A 24,951-nucleotide genomic window follows, 5' to 3' on the forward strand; every position below is an offset into this window, starting at 1 on the left:
CTGGAATTTTTTTCTCGAAAGTGGGTAGGATTTCGGGGGTATGTCTATTCACCAAAAATGATTGTAATCAACCCATGAGCCGAGAATAATTTTTCCAGAATGATTTGAAACACTTTAATTTCGTCAAAAATTTAGTCACCTATTCGAATTTTTTTCTCGAAAGTGGGCAGAATTTCAGGGGTATGTGTATTGACCAAAAATGCTTGTAATTGACCCCTGAAACTAAATATAATTTTTTCAGGATGATTTGAAATTTTTTAATTTAATTTGTTAATAATTTTTTAATGAAGCCTCTAGAATCTTCTATTAAAATTTTTCCCAGGGGTGGCCAAACACCCTGTATAAACACCAAGTTTAACACCAGCTTGTTTCTCATTTCTCATTGAATGTTTTTATCTGGATAAAAATCGAGGGACGGGTGTTTTACGAGAGGGAGACGAACAGCGAAAAGTATTCTGCGGTATCGGGGACAAATATTGCTTTCCACGGTCAGAGAGAAGTTACATTGCGGTGTCCCGGCTAACTGTTCCGAAGATTCTTTCGTCTCGGTTCGCCTGGCACGAACGCCGCGGTCGTCTTTCGCCTAGGATCAAAGTTAAGGCCATCGGATTTCCTCGAGCGCGAGTAAGAGTCCAACGGCAAGATTATAGACGTATCAGCGTTTTATGAGATTTTAATGAGCAAACGAGTTTGCACGGGATCGCTCTCGAACGTTGTTCGAGCGGCGTAACGATCAGCGAAGCGTGAATCGCGCGAGCGCCCTTTAAATGAAATTCCGACCGAGTGACGGGCAAAAATTTGTATCCGCAATTATTTCACGGGAAATCGTTAAAACGCCATCCATCTCGGGAGCGAGCTTTCCCTAATCGAACTGTAATTCGAGTCGACAACAATCCTTTCGCTCGATTTGGCCAGAAAATATTTTATTTCCTGGTTTAACCCTTAAGTGGATTATTATAACTATTTAATAAATGTCAATGTAATTATTTGAAAATTTATGTAATCCTCCGTTGGTTCATTACGTTTTAAGTGATTTCAAGGAAAGTTGATTTCCATTTAGCAATTTGGTAAAAATCAACATTAAGTAAAGTAATTCAGTTGAGATTGAGAGTCCAAAGGGTTAAATTATCTAAATAAAATATTCTATTTTATTCTCAGAAGTGTTGCTTTTTACTTGATATATTATTTTATTCTAATTGTAAACAAATTTTGCCCATTTTTGCTCGTGAAATAACTCGATAGAGCAGGAAGGGAACCTCATCGAAGCAATGGGGTTCCCCGCGTATCCGATCGAAGTGTATCGGGACGCGCACGAAAGCGTTCGAGACTAATTAATACCATATCACGAGCGCGCAACGGCGTGCAGAAAAACCGGCGAACAATTTGCACCGCGGTGTCGCGGCTTTTTGCGACCACGAGTCGTTATGCGTTTAAAGGTCTAAGGATAGGCGCATACTATCGATTCTCGATCGAGTCGAGCGCTGTCCACGATATCTCGAACGGGAAATCGATCGTATCGAACGTACTAACGACTGACAGTCAACAACCACCATCCAAAGTCAAAAGAATATTGCATCCAATGCATCTCGTACACGAAAATAATGAAGAATCGTTGTTAGGAATCACAATTTTAATAAAATAAAAATACTCGTAATTGGCAAAATGAGAAATCTAAAAAAATTCAATTTCTAGGGAAAAAGGATCTTAAAAGGAATTCATATCGTATGTGAAAATAAATTTCAACCAAGTGTCTTAATATTGATTTGATAATTTAAAAAATACAATACATAAAAAGATATAATTATAGTAGAAAAGAAATCGTTTTTAAAAATATATTTAGGTACAATTTCATTCTCAATCTTTCCTCAAATTTAATGTTACAATCACAAAATGGGGGTTGCAATTCAATATTCGGTAAATGGGCTCGATAATAATTCCTTTAACACTTTGTCCGCCACGTGACCCATATATGGGTGACAGAACTTTTAACAGTGGAACTAAAACAATTTATTCTCAAGTTGAAATGTTAAAGAAAATAAATTTTAATGTTAATTTTAAAGTTTTGGTCTTGTAAACAATTTCAGGATTTTAAACTGGCAGTGAACGTGTTAAATATCGATTTGTTTGAGTGGTACTTAGATAAAGATATTAGGGTTTGGGGTTAGGTTTGCAATTTAATTCTCAATCTGACCTAAGATGGGCTCGATGATTCCTTTGAATATTGATTTGTTAATTGTGAGCTATAGATTGAATAAATTGTATATTAGAGTCGATCCTCGAGAGTGGGTGTTGTAGCGCACGACCACGTGAGAAGTGGCCCGGCGAACGATACACCGCGTCGCGAGAAGAGGGCTTTCGAGATGGTGATTCGAGATGCGGGGATGCGTGCGCCGCGTTGGGATCGGTACCGGATATCCGTGAGGTGACTGCGTCGCGACCCGCGGCGGGATATGCGGGCGCAGTGTGCGCGCACGGGCAAAAGGGGCGAACGGATCGCGCGTAAAAGAGCGGCGGCCCGCGAGACGATTGCATCGGGAGACAGAGAGGAATTTAACTTTACGACTTCACGGTGCGATTTGACGATATTCCGTGGAAGGGGACCAGCGGGCATAAATTCAAACGGCGGAGAGATCGATAAACGTTGCTTTATGGTTTCCTCGATCTCGTCGGGGTTGAGGGCTCCGGCCGGGGAGTCGCGAACCCTGCGAGGCGAGTAATCAAGAACTCCGGGGGGATTTTTATTGGCGACGCCGGGCAAGGATCGTTTACGGCCCCGATTTTAATTGTTCGAAATTATTCACATTTCGCGTCCGCGGTAATTTTATTCGACGTACGCCCTTAAGTTACACTGCCGCGCAAAAGTTTGGAAGCAGTTTAACCTTAGCAGTTTACCTTAATTTCCACCTGGCGTCGTGGTTGGAAGTACATTTTAAGCGTTTCATTTTTGTCTTCTCATTGTTAATAATTCACCAACCGATATCTTATTTCACTTTCGTGTTCTCTATTTTAGTTTGTTCGAGGGCCAAGCGGCGTTGTTACAAAACGAACGGAAAACGTCGAAATCGTGTCCCCGGTCGCGAACGTTCGTCCTAGCGGGTCGAGCAGGTGGTTTCGTTTTTGTGAATCAAAAATGGAGTGCATCCACTTAATTCAGTCCCTTTTGTCCTTGTTTTCGCGCACGGCGGCGCGGTAGGTTTGCTAAACAGAGAGGCTGGCACACGCGCCAATATCTCTCGTCCCTTTCCCTCCGGTCTCTGGTCTCCTTCTCTTCCTGAACATCCGTATACGGCGGAGGTGGTTTCGTCTCGAGCCTCGAGAGGTAAAGACGGACAATGCGGTGGAAGGAGATCGGAAGAGCAAGAGTGGCTCCTTTTGCATCACCTTTGGGGGATAATACGTTCGTATAGGTCATTCCAAGAAACGGGAACGTAACGTTTCCATCCTCCAGCTACGTCGACACTTTGTCTTCAAGTACCGACAAAACCTCAAGATAAACATTCAATTGCAACGTGAAAATCGAGAACAGGATAGAATCTGAGAATCTTTATTTTGAGGTGCAGGTTTTCTGGCATTCGTCGAGCAGGAAAATCTCGGAGGGAAATTTGCGTGGGTCTAAAAGTCGGAAGTGGCTAGGCGTCTTCCTGGAACGACCTGTACCGAGGGCCAGGCGGCGCAAGGAGGCCGCCGCGGCTTTAGTGTGACAAGGACAGACAGAGGACGAAGGCACGACCGTGCACGAGGGCCGGCCGACTGCTTACATCTTCATTAGGCCCCCATGCCTCCGAGTGGAAGCGAGAGCCTGGCGGTGGGACGAAGACCGGGACCAAGAGAAGAAGAAAACGATGATGAAGAGGGAGAGGAGGACGTAGACCGAGGAACACGGGAGAGAGCGAAACGGAGGGATTCCGTAAGGCCGCAACGGGGATAAGAAAGTCAGAAGACCGTCGTCCAAAGACCCACCGGGAATCTGTTGTTGTTGCACCGACGGACGGACGAACGGCCGCGTAAACAGAGGATCTCATCTTCTGTTTACCACGTTTGCGATCGTCGGCGATCGTCCCGTCGCTTCCAGGATTCGACGCGCAGCGTCGTCGACGTGGTTTCTCAGAAACGCGCGGATCGTTCGAACGATCGTATCTCCGTCGAACGGAAGCTGGATAAATATTCGGACCAAGCGTTCCGGAGCTATCTCCGATCGAACGTCTCTCCTGCGGATCGAGAGCAAAAAGAAGTCATCGATCGCGTCCATCACGGCGGCGAACGTAATTTCCGTTTGGAAAGAAACGGCGACGGCGTCGTCGAATGAGAACCGCTGGGATTGGATGGGGCTCGGTTCCGGTGAATGGTCGCGGTGGGTGGCCCGGTGGGCTCTCTGTGTGCGCCAAGCCAACCCAGCCAGCCAACCAGCGGTGGGCCTGCGTGCCTGAGCGATTGAGCCAAGTCTCAGCTTCTCCGTGAGCCTCAGAGAGCTAAGCCTGCTTCGAAGGGGCCCCCTTCGTTTTCTTCTCTCGTCTTCCTCTTCTCTCCCTACTATTTAGTGCTCCGACTCCCTCAAAACTCCGTCAGGAACAGTCAGGAAAGGGGCCACGAGGGTTTCTACGCCAAGTAGCCTTAGACCCACCTTTATCTGGGGCCCCTGGCAGCCGCGGCGGCGGTTCTGGTCCTTCCTTTTTCCATCTCCCCAGGCCGCGTCTCTACTATCCGTCCGGTGGGCATCAACCCCGAAACTTTATCTGCAAGACCTACGATAATGAAGCCACGGAGATATCGTTTTATAGACCAGCTTTCGCGAGCATAATTGGATGTATCGTCGCGGCGGTCGCCCGGTGACTCCTTTTATTCCCAGTGGTTTCTTTTAATGTCGTGTCGCGCTGCCGTAAATCTGCTTTTATTGACTCGAGTCGCTGAGATCCACTTAGAGATTGGACCCTGATTTTCCAGGGCCCCCGAGATCCGTAGAACGCCGTGCTTTCGCGGCGACCGGTAGGTGTTAACTGCGTTATTGGCGTAATTGATGCGTCAATTATGTTGATTTATCGTCGCTTTCGCGAAAGTAGGCGACCCGCCGTTCTACGCTAACGCTACGCGATAAAAATTCGATCCGACCAGCAGATTACAGTGTACACAACTTGCGTTAATTAAGATGATCACAAAATAATCGAGAAACAACTATTTTTATCGTCGACGGTTTCGCTTTGTTTTATTCGTATTTCAAATAATAAAATTTCGTTCGTTCGATGTTACTGGGGGAAACTATGGCGCCCTTGGCATAAATAGCAAACGGAGATCCTGGGAGCACGTGGACCTTATATTTTCACACGCCGTAAAGCTGTCCACACGTGCGTTTCCACGACGCTGACAGACGTTCAATCGTTCCCCCGGGATCAGCTTCCAGAACGGAAGAACCCACTTTCCGGAACTTATTCATAAAGTGTCAGAAGAAATCGTTTCGCGGAACGTTTATTTAGCGACAGATGGTACCCACTGGTGCATGGGCGTATAATACTTCAATGGTGAGCGCGAACGATGCTTACAAAAGCACCGGAGCTAAGACAAAACGTGACTCATACGTTCAAACACACGTTTCGAGGGGCTCGTCTGGTTATTTAGACCTTTACAAATTTAAACAAAAAACTACCGAACGTTTGAAACCAATTGTAAGCATTCAAGTAATTATTTTTTATAGTCGCTTCTAAGTTCTAACTGCAGCTTTATTTACACGTTATAAATATGATTGTAGTCCTCGTAGTTAACACAAGAACTACCAAAACAGTCAAAATGATCCATTTGTAATTTCTAATAACGCTTGTCAAAAATTTACCGTAATTTTCTATAACAAATAAAGACACTATAATTGTTGGTAGTTCTAGTGATAATCACCTTAATTAAAGCAATAATCTCTTTGTATGCCGTTGGAGAAAACATTCGAATCGTTTGCTAGATTTTAGTGCAAGGGATCAATAATTATTCAGTATCGATGATATTATTGACATCTCTAAATCGACAGATTTCCGACTTACAACTTCGTCGTTAGCTTTAGTGTTTAAATTTGTATTTTGAAAACTGTGAAATGGTGGAAAGAACGAGGACCTAGAGGAGTTTTGCAACATACGTATTAACGGGAACATAGAAATTGCTTCAACGAAATATGGAAGAGGGTGGATACCCAGTCATTGACACAGGGTATGATTTCACTTGTGAAATCTTTTCGACGGGATGGTCTTGGGCGAGCGATGATCAATTTGCAGCGCAGGAGTGGTTGCCACGATACCGCAAAACCCACAAACGGTCCCAAACACTTTCCAGGAAGACACATATATTGTTAAGGGAAAAGTGGGAGGGGTGGTCTTTGGGCCCGAGTCCCCATCACGCGTCCACGACAACCGATCATTCTGCCTTTTAGACAAGCGTTTCATGGTCGACAGAGACGAGCATTTGGCTAGTAGTATCGCGAAATTAACGTATAACCGGTAATTGGACGGAATATCCCTTTAACGATTCGACGGTCGTGTCCTACCTTGTCCGGCTTAACAGCCTTCTCGTTTGAAATTTAAGGAGGAGAACTTAAGGAGGGCTGCCACCATCGTTGCTTCTGCTCCTACCGAGGCATTTAAGGACGAAGCACGAGAACCACGAAAAGGGGGTGGGAGTGATCTCTCTCCCCCTTCTCTCTGTCTCTCCTTATTCCGCTGTTGGTGTTCGGTGTTTCTGTCGGTTGCACGACCAAAGGGCCGCTCGTTGCACCTGCTCTCCCTCATAGTACGTCGAATGTTTCTTCGTGGTGGAAGAGGAACACGCGCGTGTTCGTTTCTTCTTTCTTTTCTCCGTCTTCCTTTCCACTCTTTTCCCCCTTTTCTTCTGGAGTCCTCTGTTGATCCAAGGCTCGCTCACGTCCGGCAGCCTCTTCCCTTGGGGCGAGCATCGAATTATCGTTAAACGTCGGTTCTCTTCCTCCGCGCCGCGGGTACGGGACCCCGGCGACTGTCGCATGTGGGAGAACGAGGTCATTTTATTCCCGGGGTGGGATTCCGTCGCCGCGCTTGCGTAATTATTTTGCGGTACGTGCAATTTTGAAGGTGCTCGTTAGCTCGTAAAGCGGAAATGATACCCGTTTCGTTCGATTTTGTCGACTGGGATCGTCCACGCTAATGCGTTTACTCCCGTGGTACAGTCGCGGCAGGAAATCGAACGCTCGACCGGGCGGTGGTTACTGTTACAACCGAGGGGACGTAGTCGCGTTGTCCCGCGGCGTCTTTGCGTCGATATCCGCTATTCAACCGCGAACGAAACGTGACTGATGACCATCGGACACCGAACGAGAGGGAACGGTAAGAATCGTTCTGTTCCCGTGGATCGCGGCGGGTGAATGAGACAGTCGACGAGGCTGAAAGACGCAGCCATTCAAAAGGTGTCCCAGAGGGACGGAGACCGAGGCGGATTCTTACACGGTACGATCACGGTAGCCGGAAGGGTGCAGATAGAACGGGAACGCGTCTCGCCCCCGTGAACCAGACAAGGACGGAGAAATAATTACAGAGACTACCCGCCGATAAATCAAGATGCGTCCCCTCCCTTCCTTTCTCTACCTCCCAGGACTCCTCGTATCTATCTTTCTCTCTCTGCTGAATCACAGGATAACTCTGCCTTCCTCCCCCTATTCCCTCCCTCGTTTTTCTCTCTCTCAGTCGTTCTGTCTCGATCCTGCCTCACCGGCTCCCCCTCTCTCTCTCTCTCTCTCTCCATCTTTATCGTGCTTTCCTCCGTTAAGACGCATGTTTCTTGCTACGTAGAGCGTAGAGAGTAGTGTCTTTATTACGCTCGATGGTCCGCCGCATTCTACAGGTTGATTCATCTTCCGCCGAGCAGGGACCTAGGATCGCCGCGCCTCGTAACGCCTCGGTTTCACGTGGGCGGCACGAGTGGCTGAGAAACTCGTTGCAAGTGATTCCGTCCGTAAGGAAACGATCCTCCCGTCGCCCCGAGGTCGCCGGATAGTCGTCGCGTCTACAAAATTTAGCTCGTTTCGGTCGGACGAGTCCGACACGCTCTTTATGCACCGCGCGAAATAACTTTCATCGCGCGATCGCGTACATGGTGTCCCGCGACGAGCACGACCAAGACGCGGAAACGATTCTACGCGAAAAAATGAATCGATCTCGCGGGATGACGTTTTCTCGCCCGCTGCTTCGTTCGCGAGAAAATCGAGCTCGAAGCTGTTTGGGGCACGGGTGTGCTTTAAATCTTTCTTTGATCTTTTTGCACGTTCCTAAGTTGATTATAAGAGAATAATAATTCCGATTCGAAGCAATAGTAACTATGTCTATAGCCAGACGCGTTGAATCGAATTTTAGTAAAACGCTCGCGTCCCCCAAAACAAATTCAAAGTCCGTTTTGTCGAAAACGAAGCCTCGTACGAAAAAATGTTACCTCACAGTCTCGATTTATTTTTTCACGTAAAATTATTAGCACGAATAGTTCTATTATTTTAGAGTCCACGTTTAGGGTAAGGTTATATTATCGCTAAAATAAAAAAGATACGTAGCGGTTTTCGACATTCCACGGGGTAACAGGGAGGGTAAAAGAGGAAGGAGGAAGGAAAAGGTCGAACGTGCGCAATCATGTTCCCTTCTTCTTCACGCCCCCTTCATTACTGTTCGTCCCTCGAGGTTTACGGTCAGAGTATCTGTCCCTGTTACCCAGGTCGGTCACGATGACCCTTCTGTCTTGGAACAGTATCTTTTCCTCCAGCATCCACGAACGTTCCCCCTAGAACTATATTACATAATGCTTCATAACGACTTTCATTAACTCACATCATGATACGCGTTCATTATATAAACAGTCCATAGATTAGAGCGTTGATTAATACAGGCAATTATTTCTGATTAATTATCCGCTTCGTTAGCTGGTAACAATTCAAACGTTTATGCCGAAAGCATTTTTTTTCGAGTCAACTATTTAATTGGTCGATTAGCGAGACTAGCATTTTTAGATTTATGACCTCGAACTTGTTAAAAATTTGGGATTTCTTTCCGCTTGTTATTACCGAATCGCTTTGCATAATAATCCAATAATCGGATCAAATTTGACAGACTTGTGTGCCCGATATAAAATTCAAAATTAAGCAATGAGTCGTCCAATTTCAAAGAAGCTCGTTGTACAAATAAAACAAAAGTAAGGAACAACTAATTAACCCTCCACGAACCAGCTGTTAGCTCCTTGTCTAGACACAGGGGATTTTAGGATGACGTTTTAAAACGATCCGACGCTACAAAAAGCGTGCCGAATATTTCATAAGCTCCTCGAGGCCCTACAAACCCAATTTTATCTACGGTCGCCTCGACTTTGAAATCTCTTTGTCTAATAAAAATGTTCGTGATTTTTTCGTAGCCGAAACGTCGAAATCTGACAGAGAGCCAGCGAGCAAGCACAGTAACCCAGGTCGTTGTTTCTTCGCGCCGCCCTCATTATTGTTCGTCCTTCGAGGTTTACGATCACGGTATTCGTCCCTGTCCCTCAGATTGGTCACGATTGAGGCCCGTACGTTCGTTTCCACTCGTACATCCCTGAATATCGGCTCGAAAGACCGCCCGTTGACTCTTCCAGGTGGTTCTCCGTCGACCAATGGGCCCGATTCCTTCGACAGTCCCGTTTGGACGAGCCTGTAAGAGGAGTACGTGGTGGAAGGTTGAGAACCGTCTTGATAGCGGGCAACACGGGTGGTCTCCGGAGGCCGCGCCGTGGCGGAACGAGCAAATACGCCGTCGGCATTTTTGACGGTGAAATCTGACTAGGTGGGATCCCGACGTACCCCGTGTCAGACGTCATTCCCGTGCCCTTCCTGCGTTACTTTCTGATGAATATACGTATCTTCGGTTTGCGCTTTTGGTCCATTCCAGGACACCCCTCCTTGCCCACCCTACTCAAACTTCTTGCCTACGACCATAGACCCCGATCGTGATTTTGGTGGTCAATGAAAATACTCTATCCAGAAGTTTGGAACAAGATGAAAATGAACAAAAAACATTGTTCTCATCAGTGACGTCGAAAATAAAATAGTTTGTTAGAGTATCGTGGCAGGGAACCGACTACGCCGAAAATAGTATGCGAACGGGTTAGACGACCGGAAGTTTAGATGTAGATGAAAATGAATACCAATATCTTTTGAAGTACCGTTGAGTGAATGTGTACTTCATCAACCAGAAGTTCGGGTCAGTATTTTTCGGGGCATCGTTGTAGAAATTAAGTATATTTGTACAATCGTCTTCAGTATTTTAGAATTTTTTATCATATCTTTATGGAATCGTTGCCAATGGATTCGTGAGATTCTTCCGGCGAAAATGAGTCCAAACACGACCATGTTTGGACTATTTTTAATTAGACGAAATTTGTACCATTTTTGAAAATCCGTCAATCATGTCTGACCAAAAGTAGTCCAAACTAGGTCGTGTTTGGACTCATTTTCATCGGACAAGCATCGCCAATCCACTGGTAATACTTTTATAAATATTCGATGAAAAATATAGCAAGTTTTTAAAAGTTTGTTAAACAATGAAATTCAATACTTTCTACGTACTTTATTATTTTCGCTGAATAAATATATATGATGGCTGAAATGGTTTAATTGCAGTTATCTGGTGAAAAAATATTTCACTTATCCGGAGATTATTTTCGTTGTTCAATCTAATGCAGTAGTGGAAGGACTGTATCACAGAGTCCACGATTCTAATTGCACGTAACGCTAATAGTTCCGCCATCAGTCAACTAATTACGCTCGTATAAACAATCGACGGTGCGTCGCATTTCTCGCGAAAGTGTCATCGATTACTTATTTTAAATAAGATCGATGGGTTCGCCGTTTCGCCGGAGGACGAACGTTTTGAACCATAACAGAGCTATTTCTATGTCTTCTTCTGGGAACGCTTTCATTGGTACCCTGCCAGAAATTTTTCTCGGTATATCCGTAAAGCCGCAGAAACGTGTGTTACGATACTGGCCACGGTCGATGTTTCTCTTCGAGGAATCGTCCTGAAGCATAAACATTACCAAGCCGCCGAAAGCTTAAAGTGGCACGAGTCGCGAATAAAGCAACCAGTCAATCGCGACGGAGTTCGTGACTGCTCCAACGTGGGTCCGTTCGCCGGAAGGCTCAGGTAGCGCGTTCCGGTTTGAAGGAAGACAGCTGTGTTCCAAACCTTATACCCGGCGTTATTGAAAATTACTCGCTAATAATGAAAGCTACACGCGTAGAGGAGATACAGTGTGGCGATCGCTCGAATAGCCTTCAAATAAATAATATGCTTTTTCGGATATTATTGTTTGTTATGTTTCGTATTATAATTTTTAGTTACTTTGGTCAAATAATGTGGATGTAATTGGCATACATAAAAAAGAACTAAATATATTTATATAATTATAGTAGAAAACAAATCTTTTTTAAAAATACATTTAGATACAATTTGAGTCTCAATCTGACCTAAGATGGGCTCGATAATAATAATTGTGAGCGATACTTAGATTGAATAAATTGTATAAGTATATTAGGATCCCTGAAAGAGCCATAGTTTATCCACAGAGAATTTCATACCGAGCCATAATATTCTTTAGACAAAGAGAAATCGAAAAGTCCTTTACCATTTTTCGATCAGAGTTCTCGTTTTTGAGGTACGGGGAGTCAAAGTTCTTACACGCGAAGATGTCATGGGCACGTGTTTGTCGTGCGCGCATGTGCCGTCGCGCACGTTGGGATTCAAAGAGCACGCGCCAAAAATGGCGTCGGTAAACTTTAACTACTCGTATCTCGAAAACGAAGCCACAGATCGCAAAACGGTAAAGGACTTTTCGATTCCTTTTTGCACAAGGAAGCTGTTTGTTTCTGTTTGATCTCGATGTTTACGTCATTTGGTTAGCGTTTCTTTAACAGATGGGGCTATTTTAAAATTGTAACTGACGTGTCGTGATTGTTTTTTTCGGTCGCAGAAGGCGGAAGGTTACAAAAAGAGCTGACCTACGCCTCGACGGAACTGGGTGAAGCAGCCGCCTCGACGCATCAGCTCGTCATCCAAACGCCGAGGCATTCCGGGGCGAATATTTTGCACCCTGCCGCACTCAAGGAACATTTAGCGATCCTGAAGGCGGCGACGCAGGTTACCGTACACCTGTTCGAAATGTAAGGACCTTTTTCTCTCTTCATTCTACTTTTTTGCGGGAATTCGAAATGTCCGCGAGTGGGCAAGAAAGAACGGCCGTCCCTGACCCTTCGCGAGGTTTCTACGAGCGAATTTCGTTATACTCGAAGCATTTTTAACAAAGACACGACAGTTTATTTACACATTATTTGCTAAAAAAATATGCACATGTAAATAAAATGCAAAATTGAAGTAGAAAACTCGGTGAATCGAACTTACGAACGCAACTTGATCAAGCATTACGAGTCACTTCGATCCTGACCGTACCGATCGAAGCTCAGAGATCTAATCGGTGCTCGCCGATAGGAGTAGATCACGCGAACGACCTGGCATCGGCGATAGCTCGCCCCTCTTTCTTGCAAACTTCGCGGACACCCCATAAGTGTCGGGGAGCGGCTTAGAGAAGCGACTGCCATCGTTTCAAGTTTTTCTGGAGAGCTCCCCGAGCCGCTTATCGGCGGGACGGGGGTTAAAGGGATGCAAACTTGTATTCATGAATGCATGTGTTCCGTGTCGCTTGCAGCACGTGGAGGCTGAAAGACATGTGTTACGCGCTGAACATACCCAACTTCGACATGCACTACATCGACCAGGTAATTTAAAACTACCACTACTTTATATGTAGGTGATACGTAACCGTGTGCGTGTATCGGCGACGCGTTCGTAACTATTCACGTATTCGACGCGTGAAGTACGATACCGCGTTATTGCGCACGTACTGCGACTTCTCGATTTCTGTTAGGAAATCACGAACCTAGCGATGGCTACGACGACACTCGCGATCGTTACTCGATCCACCACCCAGACAAATTTCACGTTTTATATCTCCCTTACGTCGAGGAATTCTATTATTCTGAGCATCGAAATCAACAAAATACCTTTAAAAATGAATACCTTTTTGTTTGTTCGACTATGTTATTAACTTACTTTGAAGAAACAAATGTCAGTAAATACGCGTTTCACGGCAGAACAACCCCTTATCGAGTTAACTAATGTTTCCCTGCGACGTTTTCTGCGATCATCAGAAACGAGTGAAATATTTAAGGTGGACAGGTGGAACTCGACGATTTGCAGAGGAGAAACGCGGGTAAATTGCTCTCCGCGAGGCACGATAAGAGAATCGTTTCCATCGCTAGGAATTCCTGGTTTCCGCGACACTTTATTTTTGTTTCTCGATATCCAGTTATTGAGTCGTTCCCCGGTGGCTCGCGCGAAGTCGTAAACGTCGAAAATTCAATACAATGCACGAAAAGTCGTACCCGCGGCTCTATATTGGATCAAGACGTGCGTGTCTGGTCACGTGTGGTGCGGTCGTTTCTTGCGTTGCTAACGAGCAGACGCGTTAAAACATCCCTAAGCATACCGGGGCCGAGTGAAAAAGGAAAACCGTCAGTCACATCAGAGACGCCGCGTGTCGAATGCCACTTCCGTGACGTTACGAGCGGCGTTTCTCGAGAGTACTCGATTTTACGTTCCAATACTAAATTTGTCTCGCCTTTGGGGAACGACCGATTATCTCCACGCTCGCTTTCTTTGATCTTCTAAATCCGCGTCGATTCAGCGAGTTAACAGCTCGAGGGCACACCCGACGCCTGTTTTAAATTGCGTTAATTATTCCGAGAACGTACGGTCGGAAAAGGCACGTCGAATTAACCAAAGATGGGCTGGATCCAATTCGAGCGACAGTTGCTTTTCGTCGGTCGCAAATTAGTAACGAATAGAATTGCTACGATACGAATAACGAATAAAATTTATAAATAACGCCTAAAGATCAAACGATTTACGCGATACGAAGTTTCGTACGAACGGAATCTGAATAGAAGTTGTCGACAAGGACCGATAGCGTTAAATTCGATGAGATCGTAAGTCCAGATCGGTCGAAGAACGTTAGCGCTAATGCGATTCATCGAGATTCAATTGAAAAATTTATGTCAAATGATAGATGTTCCGGTATCCAAGAATCGCCCCGAGCAACCGACTAAATCACATGGCGGTGTCCTGTATCTCAGACAAACAGGAATATTATTATCCTGCAGCCAGGTACAGGGTGTTTCACTTTTAACGCGAACGCGCTTTTCGTTTTTGATGCTCGAAGTCGCTGATAGCCAATTTATACGCACAGTAATTTATCGAATTCGTTGTTTGTTTAAAATTTAATAAATCAATTAATTAGAAGATTAGATTTCGGGTGAAACGATGCACAGAGGGGAAAGTTGAATCGATACACCGAGTGTGTCGATTGCAGCCTGCGCGTATGCAACTGGAGAAATCATCGGAGCTTCTGCGGTTGCAGTGTTGCAGGCACGTTGCCTCGTCAAACGTATTTGTCCTCGTCGGTGTCTCGAAATTTATACGTTCTACGCAGTATTCTTTACGAGCATTCAAACTACGTGAAATTTAGTGTGTCATAAATTATGATTGATTTATTGTTCCATAAAACCTTCAGGCTATTATCGTATTCTCTTAAAATTGTCGCGATAAATGTACAGAACGTGATCGATTGTGTTCGAGATGCGCCACGGAATTGGTACAAACGAATTCCGAATTCTCGCGACTAAAATTCCGGATCGAAACGTTTCGATCGTCCAGGCTGCTCTGGTTTTAACTTGGATCGTGCAAATTGAAACTCGAGTCGAAAAGGAAACGATCGGTGAATGAAAAACATCGATGAACGTAGAATGGCGAGGGGGAAGAGGGTAGAATTATGAGCAAGGTCTAAGCTAAATGGGCGGCAGTGCAATTAGCTTCGCATAATGACGGGGTATCGGCACAGCGTGTCATGTGTGGTCCGTATTCTTGCTCCTCCCTCGTCCTTATTATACGCAAATGCGAGCCAAGAGCAGTAAATACCTATTTCATGAGCTCGTTGTCCTTGTCCTCCCTTTTTCCTGTTTCTGTCGCTTCGACGCTTCCTGCTCTATGAATTCGTTAAGAGATTTTGCACCAGGAATGCACGCAATCTTAATTTTTTCCTTTTACTTTCGCCATTTAATTCGAATAAATTCAGCAAAAGATAGTCTACAGTAATATCTACAAAAGTAAATAATTAGGTACATAGAGTAGTATGTACAGCATCATATACTGTAAAATTTCGATTATCCGGCATACTCGGGACTGTAATTGGACTATACCTATGAAGTGATACAAACGAGAAATTGGACTATTTTTATGAAGTTTTTCTCAGTTTACGGGGTTAAGGAACAACTTTTCGAAGCTTCCACAAATTTCTAAATATTCTTCACCAAAATACGCGTTGTTTGCATTTTTAAACATTAAAATCTCCCAATCCGTTCAAGAGGTATAATGTTTTAAACATACGCATGAAATTTCAGAGAAGCATTTTTGGCTATTTTCGGTAAAGAATTTTTTTCTCGAAAGTGCGTAGGATTTCGAGGGTATGTCTATTTACCAAAAATGCTCCTAATTGACCCTCGCAAACAAAAATAATTTTTTTAGAACGATTTGAAATTTTTTTTTTCATCGAAAAATTTGTTCAACTTTCTGAATTTTTTTCTCGAAAATGGTTAGAATTTCGAGGGTATGTCTATTTACCAAAAATGATTGTAATTGAACCCTTTAACTAAAAATAATTTTTTTAGAACGATGTGAAATTTTTTTTTTTCACCGAAAAAATTGTCCAACTTCCTGAATTTTTTTCTTGAAAATTCCTAGGATTTCGAGGGTATGTCTATTCACCAAAAATGCTTCTAATTGACCCCCGCAACCGATCATAATTTTTCCAGAACGATTTGAAATTTTTTTTTTCGCCGAAAAATTTGTCCACCTTCCTGAATTTTTTTCTTGAAAATGCCTAGGATTTCGAGGATATGTCTATTGACCAAAAATGATTGTAATTGACTCCCGCAGCTTAAAATAATTTTTTTAGAACGATTTGAAATTTTTTTTTTCGCCGAAAAATTTGTCCACCTTCCTGAATTTTTTTCTTGAAAATGCCTAGGATTTCGAGAGTATATCTATTGACCAAAAATGATTGTAATTGACTCCCACAACTTAAAATAATTTTTTTAGGACGATTTGAATTTTTTTTTTTCACCGAAAAATTTAGACACTTATTTCCTGTCAATTTTTCTTTAAAATTTGTTTTTGTTTGTTAATAAACCATGGGTAATGTAGTAATACAGTTCATTAATAAATAATACAGTATATAGACCGTTAAAACAAGATTAACATGTACCTTAAAGTACGAGGAAATGAGAAAGTAATGGCCAAAAATAATACCTCAAATTGAATTGGCAACGTCCGATGCGATATCTCAGTTTACGTTTCACGTTTAGTCGGATAAAACGCATGCTCCGCTCTGTTCTCGGTGTCGGATATAAAATAGAGCCAATAAATTCAGAAGAAAGAGGCGAACGGACACCGTAGACACTCAATACGTCCTCGATTTAATTTTACCGCGCTGTTTTGTCGGGGGATCGAAAGGACAATTTGACAAATGTCCACGGCGTTCCCCAACTTCTATCCAAAATTCGTATTATTCGTAAATCAAATGGACCGCTAAAGAAAGCGAGACGACTCGTCGGTTGAGCGGCCTATTCGAATTTCTGAGAACGCACAGGTAGCCCCTAATAATGCCCCGCTACCAAGAAAAACCTTATGGCGATCGTTAGTGTCCACTATCGGAGAAAAGGAGAAATGATCAATGAGGAATGTAGCATTCACAAGTGTAGTTTAAGTTATTAAACGTAAACGTTCCGACCTTACGTCCTGGGTCCATTAGTTCACCTATCAACGTTTTGTTTTATAAAATTCAAACGCATCGTACAGGTCGAGTTTCATAAATTTTTGCTCCGATTAAAAATAAGATCGAATAAAAAATTTTGCAATGGCGAAACGTTTACTTTTAGCGAAGTAAACTTGCTCGCGACTGTTAGACTCTTCGTTAATTTTCGCATTGTAGCATTGCACATTATATATTTAGGAGAAATTATCGTAAATTGGAGCCGGGAACGGTACGAGTTACATAATGACGATGATTAAACGCGCGGAATCATAATAATTTCGTTCCTGCCCTCCGCGGTACGAGGATGAAAATTGTATTAAGTCGATCGAGAGTACAATATAATTTGACGATCGACGGTTCGTTAATCGAACTCGCTAAATCGATTATTCCGCTGTACCGGTCGCGCCCGTAATTTTTCAATCGAACCCGAAAGTATTTTCTTCAGGCACGCTGATGGACCGTTGTTTTTAGATCTTCGATAGTATCATACCGTGCGCCATCATTACGCCCCTCGACTGTTTCTGGGAAGGCAGCAAGCTCCTGGGACCGGAGTATCCCGTCCACATACCGTAAGTACAAGAAAAAGCACCGTCTTCGATTGCAAATTATTGTCCGGGGGAATGATTTCGTCGCGCGAACCGGCCGCTTCCGTAGCGAGGTAGATCGCGGCTTAAATTCGCAAATTAATTCACGGGGCAAAACGGATAAAATTAATCGCCGATCGGCTCGCATTCCGCGATTATCGACGAGGATCAAACTGTTTAATGCAAATGCCCCTCGGTGGATGTAATTTGCTTGCTCCGACGAATTTGTCGCCGATTAAGATACTCGAGGACCTTAAAATCGAGGCTGGACAAAAATACGCGTTTCACTGTAGAAATCCTTCTTTTATTTTTATACGTTACCACGGAATAATTCATTTTTGTTCTCTCGTTTATCGTTTTACCGTAGAAATCCCCTTAAGGGAATGATGTTTTTATTTCCAGCAAAGTAAACGTTTGATACGTTACGACAGAATAATTCATTTTTGTTCTCTCCGTTTATCGTTTTACCGTAGAAATCACTTTGAGGGTATCTTTTTTTATTTTTAACAAAGCAAACGTTTGATACGTTACGACAGAATAATTCAATTTTTGTTCTCTCCGTTTATCGTTTTGCTGTAGAAATCCTTTGAGGGAATCTTTTTTTATTTTTAGCAAAGTAAACGTTTGATACGTTACGACAGAATAATTCATTTTTGTTCTCTCGTTTATCGTTTCATGGCAGTGGGGCGCAAACGAACAAGCCGGTCCAGTGGACGAATCTCAATCCGTCGTGGATGCTGGACGAGATGAAGAAGCTGCCGTTCGCGTTTCCGTTCAAAACGCTGGAGGATTACATGAAGAGGGCCGGGATAACGAACGCCTACCAGAGCAAGCCGTGTCTCGACCCGACGGACCCGGAATGCCCGGAAACCGCGCCCAACAAAAAGTCCCAGCAGGTAAGCAGGCCCTGTTTGTCTCCGAGATTTCCGGTCGCGGCAACTTCACGACCAATTAAACGCGTCTGTCTCCTGGCCTAGAACGCGAAATAAAGGATTCTTTCCCGATTTTTTGCTCAAACACCATCGCTAATAGCCCATCGCGATCTTCGAATATTCGTGAGCACGAAAAGACTCTTAACACCAGTTCAGTGTTATTTAAAACTGTCGAGGTTTCACTGCACAGTGTATTCATTTGATCTATTTCCAACAAGTAATGAGAAAACTATACGAAGCATGTTACATTACAGGTACTCTGCTTTATCGACAGAGCGAGATTTACGATTTTTTGATAAATTATCAGGGCTTTCTTCGTTGAAAGGTTTTAAATAATCATACAAAAATGAGATGTTTCCCAAGGTAAATACACTTGTCCGTTTAAAGAAAAATGGAGTCTCGCGAAGAGTGGTGCCCCCGAGTTCTTCCTTTCTTTCTAGTCTCGTTCATATCCGCGTCTGGTCACGACTCCAGTTCCCAACACATCAAAACGCATCATAAATGGTCGTCGTTCGTTTTCGCGTCCGGTTCGATAGATTTCCCTGCCGCGATAGCCCGCGTTTCCTTCGCCCGCGGGCGGAACGACACCCGCGCATCAAGCATTCTCCTTTGATTTCGCGCGGCGAGAGATTTCTCGATTTCGGTCGCGCCTTACGTACAGACGATCCCCCGGCACGCTCAATCAAGTATTCATTACCGTGGTCGCCGGCTCCGGGTACGGAATACTCTCCAGACATCAAAGCGAAATGGACGTCGCTGTCCGGGACCTACCGGGCTCGCTACGTGCACGCAACCGGTCGTAGCTGGCAGCAGAATTTCAAGTGGCCTCTTATTATTCTGGACATTGATCCTATAAACGAATCTTAGCGTCCAGGCGCTTGTACATTGTTTCATTGCGGCCTAAGCGATTCCCACCTTACGAGTCGGCATTTTGATAGCAATTTCGCCTACGTGATACCCACCGCGAATTCCTTCCACGGATTGGCGACGAAAAGATCAACTTTACTTCTTTTAGAAAATATTAATAATACATACACTGTCGCTGCTGGGATAGAAAACAATCTTTTACTCAATCTTTATATAATTTTGATTGGATCATTCGATGCAGTTTTTAAATTTCTACAAATTGTATTAAAGCATTTGTGCCCTAGACGATGCTTGTTTATTTTCATGTTTTTCTTAATGAAATTTTTATCAAATTTTCAATTTAACAACACAAACTTTCCTTCTTTTATAAAATATTAATAATATAGAGACTGTTGCAGCTGGGATAGAAAATAAATTTTTACTCATCTGAAAACTGCAACCTTTCATTTAAACCATATAATTAGGTTGGATCATTCGATGCAGTTTTTAAATTTCTACAAAATGTATTAACACGTTCACTGCCCAGATGAAAACTGTATAATATTCTGGAAGATTAAAATTTTGATTTTACACCATTGTAAGCTAAAATTTGTTTCGGTACTTATTTTCGTAATCTTGTTAAAATTCACAAATTCCATTCATATTTATTTCCCTCGGCATCTTAACTTGAGAATTAATTTTTCTAGTATCATAGTGGTAAATTCTGTGACCCACATATGGGTGACGTGGCAGTCAAAGTGTTAAAGCATTTGTGCCCTAAACCATACTTTACTTTCGTGATTTTCTAAATTAAATTTTTATCAACTTATTTCCAATTAAAATCGTCGCCACAAGTAACGATTACCCCCCATATCTGCTTATAAATATTTAAAAAAAATTGTTTTAAACAAATCTAGCCTGAAATTAAATTTTGCGTAATACAGAGCGAACGTTTTCAGCAACGAAAGGGTGGCAAACCCGTCGAATCGCCCCCCGAGAGAATAATCGTCGGTAGCCGAACGTTCTGTGTACAATTGGACGCGCACAGAGAGCTCCCCAGAGCGAATTAACCGCGCAAGTCGTAATCAAAGAACGCAGAACCGTTCGAACGAACGTTTCACATGTTACAACCTAATATTTTACGAGCATCAATCAGCCGGCATAAGCGGGCAGACCGATAGCGGGCATAAATCGCGGCGCAAATGAGGCCCGGACAGAACTAAAGCTAATAAACGTAGTCGGCATAATTGCACGCGGTCTGCGAGTTATAACATCAATCCCTCTGACGCAGGAACAAGCGTGCTAATAAGCGGTCGCGAAAGAGCTTTTTGCTCGAAGGCGGCGTACAAACGTTACGAGCGCTTCGACGGTGGCGTAATACGTGTCACGAGCTTGCTACTTGCTGTAACGCCACCGCATGGGTAACAAGAACCCCATAGAGAGAGAGCATCGTGTAATTACACGTATCGATCTCTCGAAAGGTTCTGATATTCAGAATCAACGCGGTCCCTAGTTAATGTTCGCAGAGTCCATCAATCCCCAGAACGTGTTAGAAGGCGTAACGTTTATATTAACACGTTGACTGTTAAAAACTGTCAAAACTGTACAATTTTTAACGAGACCAAAACTTCGATTTTAAACAATTGTAAACTGCATAACTTAAAATTTGTCTTGGGTACTTATTACCGTAACCTCGCTACACTTTGTCCTATTCAAATTTATTTAACAGTTCAATTTCAATTTCAGAATGAATTGCTTTAGTTCCATAATGGGAAAGTCTTGTCACCCAATTATGGGTGACGTGGCAGTCAAAGTGTTAATAACCAAATTATTCTGTTCTTAACGCTAGATTTACGGGCATTGATCGCGCGTATATTTATTGATACCTTTCGTGTTGACGATTACCTTACAATACGATTTTTCTTTTAATTAGAATATGTATTCAAGCTAGTGCATCACATAAGTTGTTAGAAAATAATATTTACGCGCTCTGCAATTTTAAATATGGAATCAGACATCAAATTGACGGCTTTCATAAATCTAGTGTTAATAAGCAAAAATGCAAATTGATATTCATCCACGAATCAATTTTCCGAGACTGTGACATCATTGGAACGTTTAACTCTGAACATTCATTCATAACTCTAGTGGTTACTATTATACTTAAATACTAAACGTACACATGTGAGTCAGTATCCTCGAACAGGTTAAACTTGAGCTACAATATGAAAATCGTGTAATTTAAAAAGAAAAGTATATACTTTGATTTTCGAACGATTTTAGAATCTGTATAACGATCGACAATTTCCAAGTACATACCTCCCTCGTTGCAGAAACAATACAAGGTTTCGCGATGAAAGACAGTTTGAGATTAGTCTAGTTTTGAAGCGGACAATGAACAAATGAATAATAACGAGTCGAGGAAGTTTGAGAAACAACAATAAAATAATCGTTTAACCGAGGAAGAGGATCGTTGATCTCGCAAGTACAGCTACACGACGTTATTCGCTGGAGAATCGTGGCACTAAAAATGGAGGGGATCGAGGATTTCGTAGGTGGGCCGCTCTCGGTGACACCGGTTCGAACGGAAATCGAACGATCGCGGACCCTTTTTGCAAGGAAGGGGGGACGAATTTTCGGGCGTAATAAGATACCGAAACGAGCAATTTTCGCCGCTCCGGGGAGAAGAAATCGGGGACGACCGCGCCTCGAATGAAACGATTCCCATGCGAAATCGACGATGCGTATGGGAGTCGCGTGGGCCGCGACCAGAGGTGCATTAAAATAATAAAATCGAGAGATGTGCGTCATTATTGCGCCACGTCGGTGGTCGCGACCGGTACACACGCGCGTACGCGTATACCTTTTCACGACCAACACATTACGCGCCAGTCATTTCACTGTCATTAACATACGACCAGATTCCAGCCGCTTGCACGTGCACGCACGGATCCCGATGAATTACGCCCGTGTAACGAGGGATCCGTAATCGTTTCGCGGAAATTTTCAGATAGAAACCTGGCCTGAATGCGCAGAAATCCGAAACGACCCACCGCCGGCCGTCGAGCGACATTTCTAACTGCAATTACGTTGCGTGGGCATTACGGGTAATTGCGGACCAATGGTACGGATTTTTAGATCGCTCGAATTGCCTCGCGTTGATTCGGAATTCTCCAAATTACGCTAAAATCTTATTTTTTCTGTTCTATGTATAAATATTTACTTTTATTTGACAATTCTTTTAATACAATAACACAATTACGATAACAAACGTCTAATCTTCAAAATATAGAACCTTAGCACTGGTCAATGTTCACTATATTAAATTCAACAAACGAATGAATATCTTCAAAAAGTTTCAGATTCAAGTATCGTTGGAATTGCCTCACGTTGATTCAGAATTCTCCAAATTACGCTAAAATCTTAATTTTTCTGTTGCACGTATACATATTTATTTTTATTTTACAATTTTTTTAAGTACTCGAGCACAATAACAAATGTCTAATCTTCAAAATATAGAACCTTAGCATTGATCGATGTTCACTATATTAAATTCGACAAACGAATGAATATCGTCAAAAAGTTTCAGGTTCAAATATCGTATTTAAATTAGAAAGTATCTCGACTCTTGCTGAAACGATCTTAATTACATAAAAATTAGTTTTTACTTTCGATAACGTTAATGGCGCGTTTAAATACGGCGATAGTGAAGTTTCGAAAGCTTTACCAGAGATACGATTCCTCCGAGCGTGTTTATTTTCTTCTCTTCTGTGCAGCGTATTTGCAAAGATTACCTCTTCATCCCCTCGATAAAAGAGAACACAGACAAAGAAAGGCACAATGAAATTTATATACAAAGACGCGCGTTGCATCCTTTTGCACGATACCTTTGGCTCACGTGCACACGCAAGTATGAAAGGAGAGAGAAAGGGACGGGAGAAGAGAGAGAGATTGCAGGGGGAAGATACAAGGCGCGGTCAATTAATTTCGCATAATTGAAAGCATGGATTTATGTCGTCTGTCCTCGGAAAGAAGGCATCTCTTGGCCTACCTCTCCTCCTTACTCTTCGTACGATTTCTCCCCGTTTCTCGTTTACTTTTTGCCACGCACACTCCGTGTCTCTCTTTCTTCGACCGTGGTCTTTCATTTCTACTTCTATTTCCATACAGTGTGTGTGCACGCCTGTACTTAAGGTAATTACACTTAATGGCCACGTGGCGCAGTCAGCCCTCGGCGCGTTGGAACATTTCGAGCATAGCTGCGGGCAGAGAACGTCCCTTGTAACTGTACGCAGAAGGGAGAGTGGCCGAATGTGTTCCGCGTGCGGAGAACGAGAGTATTTGCAATATACAAATAAACATCAGAATTCGAACGGGGAACCTTTTGAACCACAATTTGGAGTGTTGAAATTTAACGCGCCAAAAATAATTCCAAAACGTGGCATTTCTTTTGGAAAAAATCGACAATTTTTATGACCAATTGTTCGAAACAAAGAAGAGACATAGAGCTAGCTAGTAGAGAATATCGTTGGTCAAGAAGTCAGCGGGTGGGATCGTTGATAGCGTTCGTTTTAATTATATTTGTCGGTGAATTAAACTTTGGATCGTCGAATTCGCTCGTGCAGGAAACGGCGTCATGCTGCCCCGCTATCCGGGTGTTCCTTGTCCCTGATTCGCCGACCAAGCATCCCCGGCTCGTTAGGCAGTCCGAGAAAGATCGAGCTTTCTTAGGAGGCGGCCTAGCCCGAGGCCTTTTAAAGATTCCTGCTTTTCACGACCGCTTAATGGAATTATTATCCAATCCATGCTGATCGCATAATTAATGAACACCGGCCTGGGATCCGGGGGATCGATAAGATCATCGATGAAGAGCAGATACGTGATCTCCAGAGGCGGGGGGGAGCCGCATCCGGTGAAAATCGGCGACTCATAGCGCAGCTGCGACAGTCTGACCAGACTGGACACGATTAAACGGGGATATCGCAGACATTTTTCCAAACGCGATATTATTAGCTTGGTTATTGCATCGGGATTGCATCGTCAGTGCACAAACTAAATAAAAAATAGTACTCTTTTTTTTTTGCAATTGCACTGTTCGATAAATTTTAATCCTCACAGAAAAGGGTTTGAGAGTTGCAACACTTTGAAGTTTACTAAATTTTGAGATTAATTTTTATTTTAAATTTATTTTAATGTTAACGAAGACGATTTCGACGATGCTAAGAATTTCTTGCGTGTAATTACGATACGATTTATCGAAGACTAAAGAGACTGGAAGCCTGAAATGGGAACTAACTGTAGCAGTCCCTTGTACCGCTGGAGATGACGTAGTAACAAAGGAAAGAACGAGAAGTATCCAGGTGCAAGAGACGCGCGATTCGAGTGGAATATAACACGACTACCGGTTCGCTGTCAGCGGCTCGGCAACGCTAGTCGAACACGCAAAGAAAAACAAGAAAAGCGTGCCAGTAGTGCGCCGACGTTTTGTGGCACGCATAGTGTCCGTTCGTGGAATTACGTAACGCGACGTCCACGTGCAACGCGTCTCGTCCGAATCACAGGTAGAATCACGATCGAGGAGCTTTATCTGGTATGCTGGAACGATATCCGGTAACGTCGGACGCAACTGTCTATACAGGGTGCGGCGGCGGCCATAT

The 24,951-nt window shown here is 43.4% G+C and overlaps 1 protein-coding gene across 1 annotated transcript in view; it reads left to right on the forward strand.

The window, feature by feature from the left end:
• LOC122398819 (protein patched) overlaps window positions 1-24,951 on the forward strand; it is a 52,052-nt gene that overhangs the window by 16,150 nt on the left and 10,951 nt on the right. The window contains exons 3-6 of the mRNA XM_043399039.1: window positions 11,980-12,169; window positions 12,712-12,781; window positions 17,404-17,501; window positions 18,199-18,412. Of these exons, the coding sequence (XP_043254974.1) occupies window positions 11,980-12,169; window positions 12,712-12,781; window positions 17,404-17,501; window positions 18,199-18,412 (572 nt within the window). The remainder of the gene's footprint in view (window positions 1-11,979; window positions 12,170-12,711; window positions 12,782-17,403; window positions 17,502-18,198; window positions 18,413-24,951) is intronic.

Source organism: Colletes gigas, unplaced genomic scaffold, assembly GCF_013123115.1.
Source record: "Colletes gigas isolate AHSC1104 unplaced genomic scaffold, ASM1312311v1 Colletes_gigas_Sc00012, whole genome shotgun sequence".
Lineage (NCBI taxonomy): Eukaryota > Metazoa > Arthropoda > Insecta > Hymenoptera > Colletidae > Colletes > Colletes gigas.